This window comes from Gigantopelta aegis, chromosome 14 (assembly GCF_016097555.1).
Source record: "Gigantopelta aegis isolate Gae_Host chromosome 14, Gae_host_genome, whole genome shotgun sequence".
Classification (NCBI taxonomy): domain Eukaryota; kingdom Metazoa; phylum Mollusca; class Gastropoda; order Neomphalida; family Peltospiridae; genus Gigantopelta; species Gigantopelta aegis.
Window position 1 is genome coordinate 43,920,510 of NC_054712.1, and position 17,943 is coordinate 43,938,452.

At 38.0% G+C, this 17,943-nt stretch overlaps 1 protein-coding gene across 1 annotated transcript in view; it reads right to left on the reverse strand.

Moving 5' to 3' along the window:
• Nucleotides 1-1,141: 1,141 nt before the first annotated feature.
• Nucleotides 1,142-17,943, reverse strand: part of LOC121389281 (neuronal acetylcholine receptor subunit alpha-7-like) — a 23,505-nt gene continuing 6,703 nt past the window's right edge. The window contains exons 3-5 of the mRNA XM_041520877.1: nt 12,206-12,315; nt 6,028-6,569; nt 1,142-3,982 (exon numbers count right to left, since the gene is read on the reverse strand). Of these exons, the coding sequence (XP_041376811.1) occupies nt 3,507-3,982; nt 6,028-6,569; nt 12,206-12,315 (1,128 nt within the window). The 3' untranslated portion in view covers nt 1,142-3,506. The remainder of the gene's footprint in view (nt 3,983-6,027; nt 6,570-12,205; nt 12,316-17,943) is intronic.

Genomic DNA, 17,943 nt, shown 5'->3' on the forward strand with positions numbered 1-17,943 from the left:
TATCCAAAGAAAAATAATTTATTAAAATAAAATACCATAACATATAGCACGAAACTAAATTACAAATCAAATATAATAAATACACACAATGAAATCTGTCCCACACTCGACCACTGGCCATTCCAGAGATTCGGTGTGTGAGAGACGTGCCTGAACCTTCACTGGATAGAGGCACGTTAATAGAGTTTACGATTACGTTTACACAATGAAACATACAACATATCAAACCGAACTTGTGTTTCTTTTGACACATTATTAACAATGGTATCATCGCGAACACATGCATGTACATGTATGTTCAGACTTGTGACAGTTTTTGGAAGTTCATATCGGTGAAATATAATCATTGTTATCACACACGTTTGAAACATTTATATTAAAGAAGGATCCTTCTCCTCATTGTGAGCAGTCAGTATACGCTGACTGCGTCTCATTTTGGTCGAGTGTAATCATCTGAAGTTGACAAAAATCAATATATGTGGCAACAAATATTTTGGAATCATTTAAATTCCACCTAGAATTAATTTTGAAGTTTGAAAAACATTTTGATTTCTTTGCAAAATTTTAAAATATACTTGATTTTTGTATTTTACAAAATTAAAAATATACTGACCTTGATATTTGTATTGTATTCTATTGTACATTTCCCGCAGCTCTTCACACTGTTTTACATTATACAATTTTTATTTTCGAATGGTAATAATCAAATTGATGTACTTGCCTTGTTTGACACCCAATAACCGATCCTTAGTTTTGTGTTGGGGTGTCGTTAAATATCCATTCGTTCGTTCATTCATTCATTCATTCATTCATTCATTCATTCATTCATTCATTCATGCATTCATTATTTCATTCATCCTTTCATTCATTCATTTATTCATTCATTCATTCATTCATTCATGCTTTCGTTCGTTCGTTCGTTCGTTCGTTCGTTCGTTCATTCATTTATTATATTATCGGATATCTTTCAATTTATGCACAGCATCTTTTAGGTCAGTTTATAGCTAAAACCACTGAATAACAATATTAGTCATAATACTTTCAAAAATCGAGAATTAATGATTAATTAATTAATTAGACCATGTTCCAATAATTCGAAAATATTAAACTGGTTTAAAAGTTAAATCAGGACAAAACAAACTTTCAAAATATTAAATATTTTATTTAAACAATAAATAATATTTATTAACAAGTACTAAATTAATTCATATGATAATCTAGGTTCAAGCATGTACGTTTCAAAGACAAAAATGTTTACCAATGTATTTATACATACTTGTACATTCGATATTGTCAGCCGTTACAACTTTGAATATTATGAGTTTGCATATTCATAACAATAAGATAAAAAGTATTTCCTGTAACATATATTACATACCACGTCCCCTCTTCAGTTAGCTATTTGTAAATGAGACATTCTAAAATGCACAGGTTCTTGTTTCGATCAATATATATTCTATACACGGTTTGTCTCACGTTCAACGTGAAAAGCACGGTTGAAACGTACATAAACAGATATACAGAGAAAGGCAAAAACAGCAAATGATGATATGTGTTTAAGACTATACATACATTTTATTAAAAACATTGCAGTAATAGTACTTTTACACACATATCGAATACTATGTTGTTAGAGAGTTAGAATGACGTTTGGCCAATTATAAAGCGAGGTTTTAAAATGTAAGACGTATAGTAATCGGCACATTTATATCGAAATGGTTCTCAAGAGAGAGAGAGAGAGAGAGAGAGAGAGAGAGAGAGAGAGAGAGAGAGAGAGAGAACACAGAGAGAGACAGGGAGACAGACGGAGAGACACAGAAAGGGACAGAGACAGAGCGGTGATATCGAGAGAACCATATAGAGAGAAATAGATATAGAGAACGATAGATAGAGGGAGAGGGAGAGAGAGAAAACAAAACAAAACAAGATAGATAGATATATATATATATAGATGAACACAGAGAAAAAGAGTGACAGACAGAGACAGAGAAGAGGTAGGGATTGATATAAGTTAATGATATTAGGAACAAAACATCCACACACAAAAACAAACTTCCAAATATATCTTAACCTTGTATTACATATTAAACGCATTCGCGTGTTGTTCTATACACCTATGAAGGATGGGTATTATATGCGTGTGCCACGTCGTGTGTCATGAAACATCTAGTGTCGAAGATGTATAGCATTTTCTATTACAAAATATGATTTTCTACATCTCAGACGTTGTGTTGAAAATAACCGATACAGTAATCACTAACTAATTCATACAACACAAATCCGTGAAAATTGCTACACTCTATTGTCATTCATAGGTTTTCCAATGGACTATAATCCTCTCTATGCTGATGCTGCGATTTGTGTTCAGTGCAACAGCCTGAGCGTAAACAAGATATTTTCTGTTCTTTTTCTATTGATCTAGAACACTTCCTTATGTAATAATTTACAAGCGTCATTTCAAAAGCTGCCACCACGTCGTGACCCTATTCTTAGTAAAACATCGTTAAATAATTCAGTATGCAAACTCGACTTCAGCTTCGTGTACTATCGCCTTTAACAGTGATCGCCACCTTCCTTGGAACAACACGAGTATATCCGTCGCTGTGATTTAACACTTTTCTGTCAAAAGTTTTGAAATAATGTCCCACTTTCTGATGGAATTAAAATGATAAAAAAGTAGTAATACATGTCCTGGTGACCTAGATCAGCAAGTATAGCCAATGAATAATGATGCTAAACAGTAAGAAAATTAATGTTGACGGTCTATCCTAAATTACAATACAAATATTATCCAGGAAGCAGCTTCAAGATTAATTCTAGTTTAACTTCAATTGTTTCTGTTATCCCATGCTTCCTAAAGTCAAAATGCAATAGACCAACGATATCCAGCATTCACGTACATGTACTCTATGTGGTCCACCAGAACAGTTTTTCCGTTTTAGCTGGACAGTTAATGCACCGCAGGCTCTAGCTGTTTATCTATATACAGACATGGTCAAGGAATATTATACATACACAACCACTCAGTATCACACACCGTTATAAAATATTTACATTTGTTTTTACAATATATCAAACAGTGCTTATTAAACTGACCATATGTTTTCACAAGTGAGTGAACAAGAGGGCAAACATTACGGGACAGTGTCTGTGCAAACAGCAAATTTCGTTATGTTAGGTCAGGAGCCTTGTCCACCAGGACCTAAACAGAGACTCGTTAGCGCACTCCTATTTATTGGCGCCATGGTCAATGACCTTCTGTGTAAATGTACATTCAGAACAAGCCGTAGTCTCGATCCAGGCACACTGTTATCAGAACATCACCTGTGAAGACGTTTCATACCTAGAAACAGGTAAAGGATTCTGATGGTAGACACTATCGACTTGCTATGTTAAAAGCGTGGTGATTGAGACCACTACGTTCAGGAGAACGGCACTTTCCATTGCTCTAGCATTACGTTGTATCGAAATAAATCAGCAAGCTAAAAACAATAATGTGTGGAAACTCAAAATGAGAACATCGTAAACACCGTGGCCGTCGACGTCAAGGTCAATAACAAGAAAATCCAAAACAGGACGTTGTCAATGGCGGCCCCCACCTCGTTCCACGAAATATCCTCTAACGTCACTTCCGCTTCATTATCGTCAAACAAATTAGAAAAATCCTGTATCCCCCCAGTGTCCTTGTCGACCTTGGACTCGACCAGTGAGCGGGTTTCCGTGTGCGTCCTCGACTCGTCCGAGAATCGCCGCATGGCGTCGCCGTTCTCGTATCTCCGGACGCTGAGCTGGAAGTACTGTTCCTTCATTCGCTGTAGCTCGAGCGTACGCCTCTTTTTCAGCTTGCGCAGACGACAGAAGAGCACGCAAGTCAGCCATCTTGGAATTGGTTTGTCCGGGTCTTTGTGGATGAGGTTCATCACGATACCAGACGACAGCACCGACATGGTACTCAGCGTCAACAACACGGTCAGGTACACCGCTGGGAAAGGAAAGAAGAAACAATATATTTGTAAATGAATTATTTCATAGCAATCTAAAATTTGACTGACATAATTCGAAATTGCACAATGCAGAGACAAAGGGTGGTTTTGAGAAAGTCGTAATTGCTATGTACAGGTATATCGGTTATGAAGTTATGCAATTCTGATGTCCGGAAGAGGAAACAAATATTTGTGTAAGAAAATTAAAGGAGATTGATTATTTGCCACTTACTAGGCGAACAGCATACAACACATAACATATTTTGATCAAATGTGTATTTAACTGCAGCATATGATGAAATTAACCTTTATTGTTTTATGATAAAAAAAATGATATTCAAAAATGAAATAACAAAACAAAAGATGGGAAGACAAAGAAACCAAAACGACAGAAAGAAAAAAAGAAAAGGAAAAAAAGAAAGAAAAGAAAAACACAATGAAATTGAAAAGTCAAAACCAAGCTCCCCACTACTATAACGAAATAAAATAAAAAGTAAAACAATATTCAAATCACAAAAGAACCTATACAAAACGCAGTTGTTACATAAGAAAGTACGAATATTCTAAAAGCAATGCAATCAACACCCATATATGGTCACTATTACAGTAATCATTTCCCACAGAAAGAAAAATGGTAAAACAAATACATATTATAGTATCGCATTATCGTAGGTATAGAATGCATCTAGCATTGAGCTGCTCCCAGATAATATTCAAATCATCGTATGCAGATACTGTCCGAGGTTTTCGATATCATTTACATCATCTTACGTGTGGAACTCATCCAGTATGCAGATACTCTCCGAGGTTTTCGACATCACCTCATTGATTATGCTCAGATTACACAGTGAACTCACCCAATATTGATATAACTCTGATATTGTTGGCATCATATCAGATTTACTAAAATACGGAACTCACCCAATAAAGACATACTCTCGGAAGTTTTGGACTTCATTCAAATTACCGAATGTTACGGTACGAAAATAGCCCAGGATGGGAATTCTCTTGGAGGTTTTGGACATCATTTTTAGCATCATTCAAATTATCGGAAGTATGAAACTCACCAGGTATGGAGACACTCACCCAGTACGGTAAACTCACCCAGTGTGGAGATACTCACCTAGTAGGGATGTACTCACCCAATATGTAGATACTCACCCAGTATGGATGTACTCACCCAGTATGGATATACTCACCCAGTATGGAAACGCTCTCCCAATATGGACTCTCACCCAGTATGGAGACTCTCACCTAGTATGGAGATACTCATCCAATATAGAGATCCTCTCACAGTATGGATATACTCACCCAGTATGGAGACACTCACACAGTGTGGAGATATTCACCCAGTATGGAGATACCCACCCAGTATGGAGACACTCACCCAGTATGGATATACCCAATATAGAGATCCTTTCAGTATGGAAATACTCACCCAGTATGGAGACGCCCACCCAATATGGATGCACTCACCCAGTATGGGGATACCCAATATGGAGATAGTCACCCAATATGGATATACTCACCCAGTAGGGAGACACTCACCCAATATGGCAATACTCACACATTATGGATACACTCACCACCCAGTATGGAGACACTCACCCAATATGGAGATACTCACCCAATATGGAAATACTCACTGAGTATGGAGACACTCACCCAGTATGGAGGTACTCACCCAGTATTGAGACACTCACCCAGTATGGGTGTACTCACCCAGTATGGATGCACTCACCCATTATGGAGGTACTGACCCAGCATGGAGACACTCACCCAGTATGGATGTACTCACCCATTATTGAGATACTCAAAAAATTGCAGGTACCCACTCAGTATGGATATACTCACTCAGTATGGAGACACTCACCCAGTATGGAGGTACTCACCCATTATGGAGACACTCACCCAGTATGGATGTACTCACCCAGTATGGATGTACTCATCTAGTATGGAGACACTCACCCAGTATGGATGTACTCACCCATTATGGAGACATTCACCCAGTATGAATGTACTCACCCAGTATGGATGTACTCACCCAGTATGGAGATACTCTCTGAGGTTTTCGGCATCACCTCGCTGATGATGCTCAGGTAGACGGTGAAAGACAGCAGCACGGTGACGGCGAGCGCCATCTTCTCGCCCGAGCTCGCCGGCAGCAGGAAGACGAGCACGTTGAGCATGGACAGCATGACGACGGGCACGATGGTGTTCAGCACGTAGAACGTCCGCTTCCGCAGCAGGTGGATCTTGAACGTGACGCCCGTGTGCTTCGTGCCCGGCCGGTACGTTGACGGGTAGAAGTAGGACTCCGACTCAGCAGAGATGATGTCCCACTCTCCGTTCTGGATGCACGCCTCCAGGCTGACGTTCTTCGAGCCCGGCATCACCTCCAGCGTCTTGTTCGTGTGCATCCACGTAAGGAACTTGATCTCGCACATCTGGTAGTCGAACGGGTACTTGCCGATGTTCACCTCGCAGATGGTGCGGGTCAGTATGCCCGGCTCCCAGTGTAACCGACCAGTGTGCTCAATGCTGATCAGAGTAGCAGCGTTGCCCTGTTCGGCGAAGTTTTGTGCCCTGAAAAGAAATCGTTTACAAAATGTAATTGTATATAGAGATGCAAAGGAGTATAGTTAACACATTGAACTAAAGGCCAGTAGACTTTTGGCAATTCTTTCGTAGACGACTTCTAAACACTTCAATAACATCTTACTCGTGATACACGCAAAAATATTACTTAATACACCGTGTACCATAAATGGGATTTTCATGCATTTATGAAAATATCGAAATGCTAATTCAATTAGGATTCATTTCACGTTGATTCGTAACAGTGATTAAATCATTAAATGTCGACACCTCACAGCGAAATAGGTTTTACTACAGTTAAACAAAAAAGGTAAATTTTGTTTTGTTTAACGACACAACTAGAGCACATTGATTTATTAATCATCGGCTATTGGATGTCAAACATTTGATAATGTTGACACATAGTCTTAGACAGGAAATCCGCTACATGTTTCCATTAGCAACAAAGGATCTTTTATATGCATCATCCCACAGATGGGATAGTACATGCCACGGCCTTTGATATATATATATATATATATATATATATATATATATATATATACCAGACGTGGTGCACTGGCTAGAACAAGAAGTAGCTCAATGAGCCCACCAATGGGGATCGATCCCACACCTACCGTGCATGAAGCGAGCGCATTACCACTGGGATACTTCCCGTGCCTCTTTTAAACAAAAATGCTGCAAATAATATATATTTGCCCTTAAGCAATTTTGTAACCAAATGCTGTCAATCAAGTGACATCTGTAAATGAACTTATAAAATGTAATTAAGAATTTGTAACCAAAACGACAAGACCATTATCCTATGCAACATCATATTTCGAAGAAAAAAAAAAGACTGAGTGTAAGAGGTTGTGGATGATTCGTCTACAAATTAAATTAATCAAGTTTTATAAGAACAATGCTAATATAGAAATAGGATATGCCTCAAGACATATTTTAATATGAAGCTTAGACTACCGACAATTGGAGTATACATAATATTTATGATATATGCTGAACCACAAAGTCAGTTATACATTGACGTCTGGAAAGTCAGTGCGTACTCTCTTTTTTGAAGATACTGAAATATTTATACAAGGAGCAAAAAGTAAAGTTTGTTTTATTTAACGACGCCACTAGAGCACATTGATTTTTAATCTTATCATCGGCTATTGGACGTCAAACATATGGTCATTCTGACACTGTTTTTAGAGGAAACCCGCTGTCGCCACATAGGCTACTCTTCTTTACGACAGGCAGCAAGGGATCTTTTATTTGCACTTCCCACAGGCAGGATAGCACAAACCATGGCCTTTGTTGAACCAGTTATGGATCACTGGTCGGTGCAAGTGGTTTACACCTACCCATTGAGCCTTGCGGAGCACTCACTCAGGGTTTGGAGTCGGTATCTGGATTAAAAATCCCATGCCTCGACTGGGATCCGAACCCAGTACCTACCAGCCTGTAAACCGATGGCCTGCCACGACGCCACCGAGGCCGGTCATTATACAAGGAGCAATGCATGGAATCAAATACATTTCGTTTTATTTCTATTTGGGGGGGGGGGGGGGGGGGGGGGGGTTAAATGATGGAAGAAATAGCACCATCTACGTAGGGAAAGCCATGATTAAAACGGACAATTTCGCTTTGATCCACATCCTTCTTGTCAGAGCTCCTGAGTCATACTTCCCAGTCAGAAACAGATGGACGAATAATGGAGATACCGGTAACATGTCCATAATCGCTAAATGCAAATATATCCTAAACAAGATACGTACTCAATACTTGAAACTGTTACACGCAAATTTCATACAAAAAAGAGAGTAGTGAATTGTCTCACATGATTAATCGGCGCCCAGTTCCGTATGACCCGGAATAACTACAATGCTAATTGTCTTTTAAACCGGCGATCGCGCATTCCGTTCTAGCGCGTCCTATACGCGGCCCGAGAGTCGATTAATTACTGGATCAGCTCGCCAATTACTTGGTCAGATAGTCGGACTCGGCCTCCAGGGAGCGGGGAGAGTGCGGGATGATTCAGCAGAGGAAGTCCAAAACGTTGCTGGGAGGGCGACACAAAACAAATGTCAATCAATTCTCGATAATTCCGCCTACGTTATCGAGGATTGCTCATTGTATTTTAGAGAATGATAAACGTGGGGTTGGTGAGAGAATAAGAAACACTGAATGTGAGATAGATATAGAGACAGAGGAGGGGGAAACAGAAAATGTACGAGAGACACATATAGAGATACATTAGACAGAGGGAGACACAAACGGACAGTAACACACACTTATCGGGGTAGGCAAATATAGGGGTGTGTGTGGCACAATGAGATATACACATAGGGGGAGACATACAGAGAAAAAAGGGAAGATAGAGGTAGAGAAGGGAAGACACAAACATAGAGAGAGAGAGAGAGAGAGAGAGAGAGAGAGAGAGAGAGAGAGAGAGAGAGAGAGAGAGAGAGAGAGAGAGACCTGCAATATAAAAAAGGTGATGTTGCTATATTAGCAGCTCATATATTTGTAAGAGATATGATCGTGTGTTTCTTAGAAACGATTAAACACATTCCCATCAGTAAGTTAAATGAAAATAAGGATGTTTTGCATGGCTAATACTCATCACATTTTTCTACCACGGTAGTTTAATGTCTAAAATACAACTATTTTGGAACGTGTTTGCAGCAGATTTCTGATCTCAAGTATGTTTTTAATAAAGCATCCCAATTACTGGACATTCTACACCCTCTGGACGCTATATAAACACTGTACAGTCAGCGTGAAAAATTGTAACTACTTCCTTTCTTTCATTCATTGGGAAACCCGATGTTCGCTGGAGTAGCACCGTGGATTAAAAATTGATCCCCAGACGAAAGTGAACACCTACGATGTTTCTGCGACCTACTTGAGGCGATTTGTGGCACTATTACATTCGTCCAGCTATGGGCCAATAGACCGGACACCCGTCACACTAATTCGCAATGTTCGTATTACAAAACCAATCAGACCCAATTAGTTTGGCCCTCGTTCCACACCAATATCCAGTAGCAGGGTGTTGAGGTATTTAAAGACTGCACAGAGATCGATGCAAATAACTGTCAATTTGACACGTCGGAAATTATGACCAATTTAGGATTTTGTAAAATTGCATTGTTATGCGGAATTATTCTGGTAGCAAAAGGATTAATCTCGCCCTCTAGCAATTTAGTAGACATTCCCATACTTACTTATGTTGAAACTGTTAATTTAAGACAATTGTAGGCCATTTTTTGTTATCGTGTTTTTGTCTGGGATGAACCTTTTGTATATTTCAACTATATTTGGACAAAAACGTGTTTCATAGAACGTTTTTTTTATTTTTATGTAAGCTAGGTCAGCTTTTATGGCACACACCCCTCTTTGTATGATATATTGGACTAATCCTATATCCACTGCCTTATAATTATAATTTGAAACTCCTATTAAATTGTGTCAAGTTATACAAAGATTTGACAAAGCAGTCAGTTTGTTTATTATTATTTTCGGCATGATAACATGCTGTACGATTTTTTTTTTTTTGGTGTTTGTTTTACTTTATTTTAATTTTAAAACATTTTGGTAATTTTTTAAAACTAAATTATATTCTAAATGTCTTTAGACCATATTAAACGTCAACCCCCTTCCCCTTCTCGTTTTGAGTACAAACTCTAGCTATGTCCGATTATGTGTCACAGTACATATCTTCATTTTTTTGGTGTTTGTTTTATTTTATTTTATTTTTAAAACATTTTGGTAATTTTTAAGACTAAATTATATTCCAAACAGTCCTTAGACCACATTTAACATCAATCCCCCTCCCCTTCTCGTTTGGGTACAAACTCTAGCTATGTCGGATTATTTGTCACAGCACATAATATTGTCTTCTAACAAACTACACGAATCTTACGAGATGAACGTACTATGCTATAATAGTGCCAATAAAAGTGTATATGCGCCGCAAGTAACATTTGCCACTTAGTCAGCCACATCGTTCGACACCTAGTCTGTAATATTAATAAAACCTGAAAGGGTAAACGCCGATAGCACTCACATATTAAAGGGACTGTTCTGAGTTTGCAGCCATTGTAAATGTTTGCGATAACCGAGCCTTGTTGCCGACTACTATTTCATACTAAAATCATTTTCTTGTTTAGAATATCAGTGTCTGTATATCGAATGTGTTTGCGGTCGTATAATAATGTTTGTAACACTAAGGTTTACTTTAATTCGTGATATATTTGTTTTTTGTACGTACGAAATAATAGGGAGGTAAAATCCGGTCTGGGCTACTACAAGAATTAGAACAACAACATACACCTTGTAAATACAGACACTGATATTTTAAAATAAGAACATGTATTTAATTTGTATCTTACGTCATCAAAAAGGCTTTATTGGTTTAAAATAAGAACATGTATTGTAATTTGTATGTTACATCATGAAAAAGGCTCTGTTGCCTTAAAATAAGAACATGTATTTAATTTGTATGTTACGTCATCAAAAAGGCTCTATTGGTCGGAAAACATTTTACAATGAGTGTAAACTCAGGACTGTCCTTTTAAGGGTCGAAATTATATAACCTGCTGTGTGATAGCTGCGTTCAACGACACGCATTTACAACTCGTGAACACCTGTGTTTTGGAAAAGCAGACCTCGTAAATTCCAATATATATCCGATGATATTTTCAGATGAGGTGTGTTGGGCCACACTACACGAAGTAAAGGTGGAAGGAGGACGAGTTTGATCACCCGTTCTACTGTTAGAAACGATATTTTTTTTATTTTTTTCTATCTTTCGAACATTATTTCTTTATTTCTCTAATCACGAACGCCATCTTGTTCCTATCTTTTTCTATGTTCTTATTATTAATACTATTATTTCTGCGATATACATGTATTTGTGTGTGTGTGTGCTGGAGTGTCGTTAAACATATAATCTGTGATATTTTGTTATATTCTTCCAAAACGAATTAATGTGTCTGACGTTTTTATGTCTTCATTGGATGCAGTGACGTACATATTTTCCAAGGAGCTATTTGGAATATCTATGTTAGAAGTTCTGATTAAACATATTGTGCAACCTATCAAGATTTCTGTTAAAATGGGAGAACAAACTGACTGTAGGATTGAGGGTTATACGTTTGCTTTGTTTTATGGATATATATTTACGTACGTGCATATATAACGTATGTGACGAATGCACGTATCATGTGTGTATAGGTATTTATAACGTAATGTGATGAATGAACGTGTCATGCGTGTACGTATATATGTAAGTTATGTGACGAACTCGCATAGCATACGTGTATATGTAACATACGTGACGAATGCAGGTATACGTGTGTGTGTGTGTGTGTGTGTGTGTGTGTGTGTGCGCGCGCGCGTGTATATATATATATATATATATATATATATATATATATATATATATATATATATATATAACGTACGTGACGAATGCACGTATCATGCATGTACCTGTATATAACGTACGTAGCGAATGCACAAATCATTCCTCTATGTGCGTATATGACGAATGTACGTATCATTCATATACATACGTATATAACGTACGTAACGAACACACGTATCACTAATGTACGTGAGTATATATAACGTACGTGTTTTCCACGAGGATGTCGGGAAGCCACACCATGCCCTGCGCCACGACGATGTCCTCCACTCCGCCGAACTCGCTGACATTCCACCGGAGAAACTCGTCGTTCCACTGCTGCCAAACACAAACAGATCAATCTTAAAGGGACATTCCTGAGTTTGCTGCATTGTAAGATGTTTCCGACTAATAAAATATTTCTACCATTAAACTTACATATTAAATATATTTTCTTGTTTAGAATATCAGTGTCTGTATATTCAATGTGTTTCTGGTCGTCTTAATATTTGTAAGAAGCTCAAACTGGATTTTACTTTCTTTTTTTTTTTTTCTTTTTTTTAAGGAAATAACATGAATATGAACCTTAGGACAAATATTAGAACGATCTGAAACTCGTTTAATTTACAGCCACTAATTTTCTAAACAAGAAAATATATTTAATAAGTAAGTTTAATCGTAGAAACATTTTATTAGTCGATAACATCTTTAAAAATTGCAGCAAACTCAGAAATGTCCCTTTAATACAACGCAGTAAAACACACAAAAAACCCCACAATAAAACGCAGAAAAACACAATAAAACACAGTCAAAAACAATCAAACATAATAAAACATAATAAAACACAGTCAAACATAATCGCATGCAGCAGTTAAAATTGCAGGTTCCAGCGCTATATTTTAAACCTACATTTGTTTCTTCTTACAAACCAGACATGTATAATATCGAAAGAAACTTCTAATACTTTCGATAACATCACAACCATTAAGATAAATCAAACTAAAAATTATATATATTTACAAACTTACTTAACACACCGATTTTAGTTTTCAAGCAGCAGCTGTTTTAGCCGTAAGGGACTTATTCTGTTAATGGAGTTCTTTTTCGTCGAGAATACATTAATTTATTCATTCAATTATAGTTACTTTCGTGCTTATAACCAATTAAGGTTCAAGCACGCTTTCCTGGGCGATCACCTCAGCTACCTGGGCTGTCTTTTCAGGACAGATAATTAGTGGTTAGTTGTTAGTGGTTAGTGAGAGAGAGAGAAGTCGATGTAGCGCCTACCAGTTGAGTCGTTAAACTTGCTCTGGGTGTGAGCCGGTACCTGCATTGAGTATACAGATATTTAATTGTATTAAATGGACATTCCCGAGTTTGCTACATTGTAAGATTTTCCGACTAATAAAATATTTATACGATTAAACTTACATATTAAATATATTTTCTTGTTTAGAATATCAGTGTATATATTTTAGGAAATAAAATGAAATTTAACCTTGTACAAATATTAGAACGATCAGAAATACGTTTAATATATAACCACTAATATATTATGCAGAAAAATATATTTGATATGTAATTACGATCGTTAAAAAGTTTTTGTTACTCGATAACATCTTAAAAAGTGTAACAAACTCAGGAAAGTCCCTTTAATTAATTGACACTATCTTGTTTCTAAGAATATTCTGTACATCTGATGTGCTCTTTCATTTCAACTTATTTCCGTGCTTACATCCAATTAATGTTCAAGCACGCTGTCCTAGGCACACACCTCAGATATCTGGGTTGTCTGTCCAAGAGAGTGGGTTAGTCGTTAGTGGTTAGTGAAAGAGAAGAGGGTGTAGTGGTCTCACACCTACCAACTGAGTAATTAAACTCGCTTCTAGGTGGGAGCCGGTACCGGGCTGCGAACCCTGTACCTACCAGCCTTATGTCCGATGACTTAACCACGACGCCACCGAGGCCGATTGGTATGCTCTGCGTTGTCATAATCCCTCTGTGGATGCCTAAAGGCGACGCCACACGATACGAGTGTATCGTACGGGAATAGCCACACAAGTAGCCGATTGTCACAAGACAGCATTACGGTTGGATTTTATCATTATTCCCGTACGTGGCACGCGTATTGTCGCCTTAAAGGGACATTCCTGAGTTTGCAGCAATTTTTAAGATGTTATCGAGTAACAGAGACTTTTTAATGATTGTAATTACATATCAAATATATTTGTCTGCATAAAATATTAGTGGCTGTATATTAAACGTGTTTCTGATCGTTCTTTTATTTGTACTAGGTTACATTTCATTTTATTTCATAAAATATTGTTTATTCGTACGTACGAAATTATCTGAAGACAAAATCCAATTTGGGCTTCTTAGAAATATTAAGACGACCAGAAACACATTGAATATACAGACACTGATATTCAAAACAAGAAATTATATTTACTATGTAAGTTTAATGGTAGAAATATTTTATTAGTCCGAAACATACAATGGAGCAAACTCAGGAATATCCATTTAAGACAGAGATTCCATATGACAGCTTGGCGCACGAAACAATTTGTTGATACTGACCTTTTGTAAATATATCTTATAAACACATGTCCTTGAATGATCGGGGTAAGTAATAATTGAAAGTCTATCCAGTGATTATAATCAACCATGCACTTCAAGAGAACACTGCCGCTAAACATCACGCCTCTGAAATAGAGTCTTAAGTTTTCTTCACTGTAAGCTGTGTCTGACTAATAAATAGAGAATAATACATGAGTGGCCGTTAGATTCTATTTATCTCACAACGAGTTGTTTTAAAATGTATCTAACGAGCGAAAGCGAGTTTGATACGTTTTTAAACAACGAGTTTCTCAAGTCTTACTAGAGACCCCTGCTTTAAATCAGTCTGTAAAACAAACGGCTGAATACTTGTCTCGTGTATTGGAAGTGGATTCCAATCCTCTATTAAAAAAAGTGACGTTTTCTTTCCTGTTATCGTGATCGACTTTACCTCGTCTCGTCGGTAACATTTTTGAACGTTATCCCTTGGTTCCTTTTGTCATGTTGCATGATAACAGTTTAATATTGGCGTCTTAGTCATTGCCAGTGGGCGATACACACACACACACACACACACACACACACACACACACACACACACACACACACACACACACACACACAGAGAGACCCAGACATGTATAGACAACATAATCCCCGTTTTGTATTGCCACCACTTCATATGTCCGATAATTTTAGAAGACCACACTTGTTTCCTGGTGTGAATTACTAGTCTTAAGAAAAGATGATGAAATATAATCGGGAAATTACAGAGAATATTGTCCTCGCCAGACGATACATAATTCCACTGGTATGCGCGAATAACTTCGCTTATTGCAATTATTCTGTAAGTGTTGCTAACTACGCACTCGTTCATCCAGTCGACCCTCTATCCTCCCGTCCGTAAATCCACCCTACAGAGGCGGACGTACCTCAGTTGTAAAGCGCTCGCCTGATGCGCGGTCGATCAAGGATCGATTACCGTGGGGTGTGTGTGTGTTGGGGTCAGGGGTGGGGGGGGGGGGGGGGGGGGGGGGTAGGGCTTTGGGCTATTTTTCGATCCAAACAGTGTCCCACAACTGATGTAACTAAGTCCGTGTTATATACTATCCGATCTGTGGAATGTTGCATATAAAAAAATATGTTCCTACTAATCGGACAAAGAAGCCCATATCGTGACGGCGGCGGGTTTCCTCTTTCATTATATCTGTGTGGTTTTTAGCCACATGTCCGACGCCCTACTATAGCCATAATTAAAATGGGTTGAAACCGTCGCTGAATAAAATAGTGTTTTTTTTTCTTTCCTTGCTTCCAGCCTACAGTCTCAGTTGGAAGGATGTATCATTCTGGAAGAAGCTGACGAAACATCATGGACGCTGTCACATCCTTGGCACACTGTCCCTTTGACTTTGCTGTGTACAGAGATTTAATTTGGAATGCAATAACTGTCGTGTCATGCTGATTATTTCTCCTTTCCATCCTGACATCCATTCTCTGATTGATGCATTCGTTATTTCATTAATTTCCTATGCCCATTGGGCTATTTCTCGTTACAGGTAGTGCACCACTGCTGGTATGTCTAAGGCCATGGAATACGTTATACTGTTTGTGGAATGATACATATATATATAAAATAAATGGAAAAATTTAACGGGTTTCCTCTATGATTATGTTAAAGTTACCAAATGTTTAAAATCCAGTAGCCGATGATTAATAAATCGATGTGCTCTAGTGGTGTTGTTAAACAAAATAAACCTTATCTTTTCATTCAACCTATATTCTAAGCAGGAAGGATGTATCATCCTGAACGAAACAGACAAAACATCATATCCCTTTGACTTTACTGTGAACAGAGATTTGTTTTGTTTAACGACACCACTAGATCACATTGATTAATTAATCATAGACTATTTGATGTTAAACAGTTGGTAATTCTGACTCGTAGTCATCAGAGGAAATCCACTACATTTTCCATAATGCAGCAAGGCATCTTATATATGTCCTTTCCCACAGACAGGAAAGCACATACCACGACCTTTAACCAGTTATGGTGCACTGGTTGGATCGAGAAAAAACCCCAATCAGTTGAATGGATCAACCTTGGTGGTTCGATCCTGCGTCGCAAGCACCTCAAGCGAGCACTCAACCGACTGAGGTAAATCATGCTCCACTCTTTAGCCAGGCAGACATTGTTAATGGTTAGTGTTAGGGAGAAAAGTCAATTAAGAACAAAAATCAACAAAACAAAACAAAACAACAACAACAACAGTAACAATAGCAACAAAACCAACAACAACGACACAACCAACATACACACGCGCACGCAGGCACACACACACACACACACACACACACACACACACACACACACACACACAAAACACATAAAAGACCAACATATTTTACCCATGTCAATCTATAGTGAATATTTTGGAGCTTTGGATGTCAAACATTTAGAAATTTTTACATATTATAGTCTTAGAGAGGAAACCTGCTACATTTTTCCAATTTTAGTAAAGGATATTTTATATGTACACAGACATGATCGCACATACCAAGGCATTTAATATACCAGTTGTGGTACACTGGATAGAAAAAATAGCCCAAATAGGCCCACCGATGGGGATCGATACTAAATAGAGCGCGCATCATGCGAGTGATTTACAACTGGGCTACGTCCCGTCTTGTAAAAAGTAAAGTTTGTTTTATTTAACGACGCCACTAGAGCACATTGATTTTTTATCTTATCATCGGCTATTGACACTGTTTTGAAGAGGAAACCCGCTGTCGCCACATAGGCTACTCTTTTTTCGACAGGCAGCAAGGGATCTTTTATTTGCGCTTCCCACAGGCAGGATAGCACAAACCATGGCCTTTGTTGAACCAGTTATGGATCACTGGTCGGTGCAAGTGGTTTACACCTACCCATTGAGCCTTGTGGAGAACTCACTCAGGGTTTGGAGTCGGTATCTGGATTAAAAATCCCATGCCTCGACTGGGATCCGAACCCAGTACCTACCAGCCTGTAGACCGATGGCCTGCCACGACGCCACCGAGGCCGGTCGGTCCCGTCTTGTAGTCTGGGAGTAATATTGTCAAGTTTAAAGGGACAGATCGTAGTTTTTAAACACTAAGACATATTTTTTACCTAGACCCTAGTTTCAACCCATAAAAATGGACACTAAATTTTGTTAATTTACACACCTGTAACAAATGTGGATACAATATAGTGAACCAAGAGTATGTGACGTTGAAATACCCTTAAAAATAGACTAAAACGCGATTCAATAACTATGACTTCTAAGACGTGCATGCGTTTAAAAAAAAAAAAAAAATACATTTTTGGTATTAGAAACACCAGGATGACCAGAAACACTTCGGTTGTATGGAAATGGATAATATAAACAATAA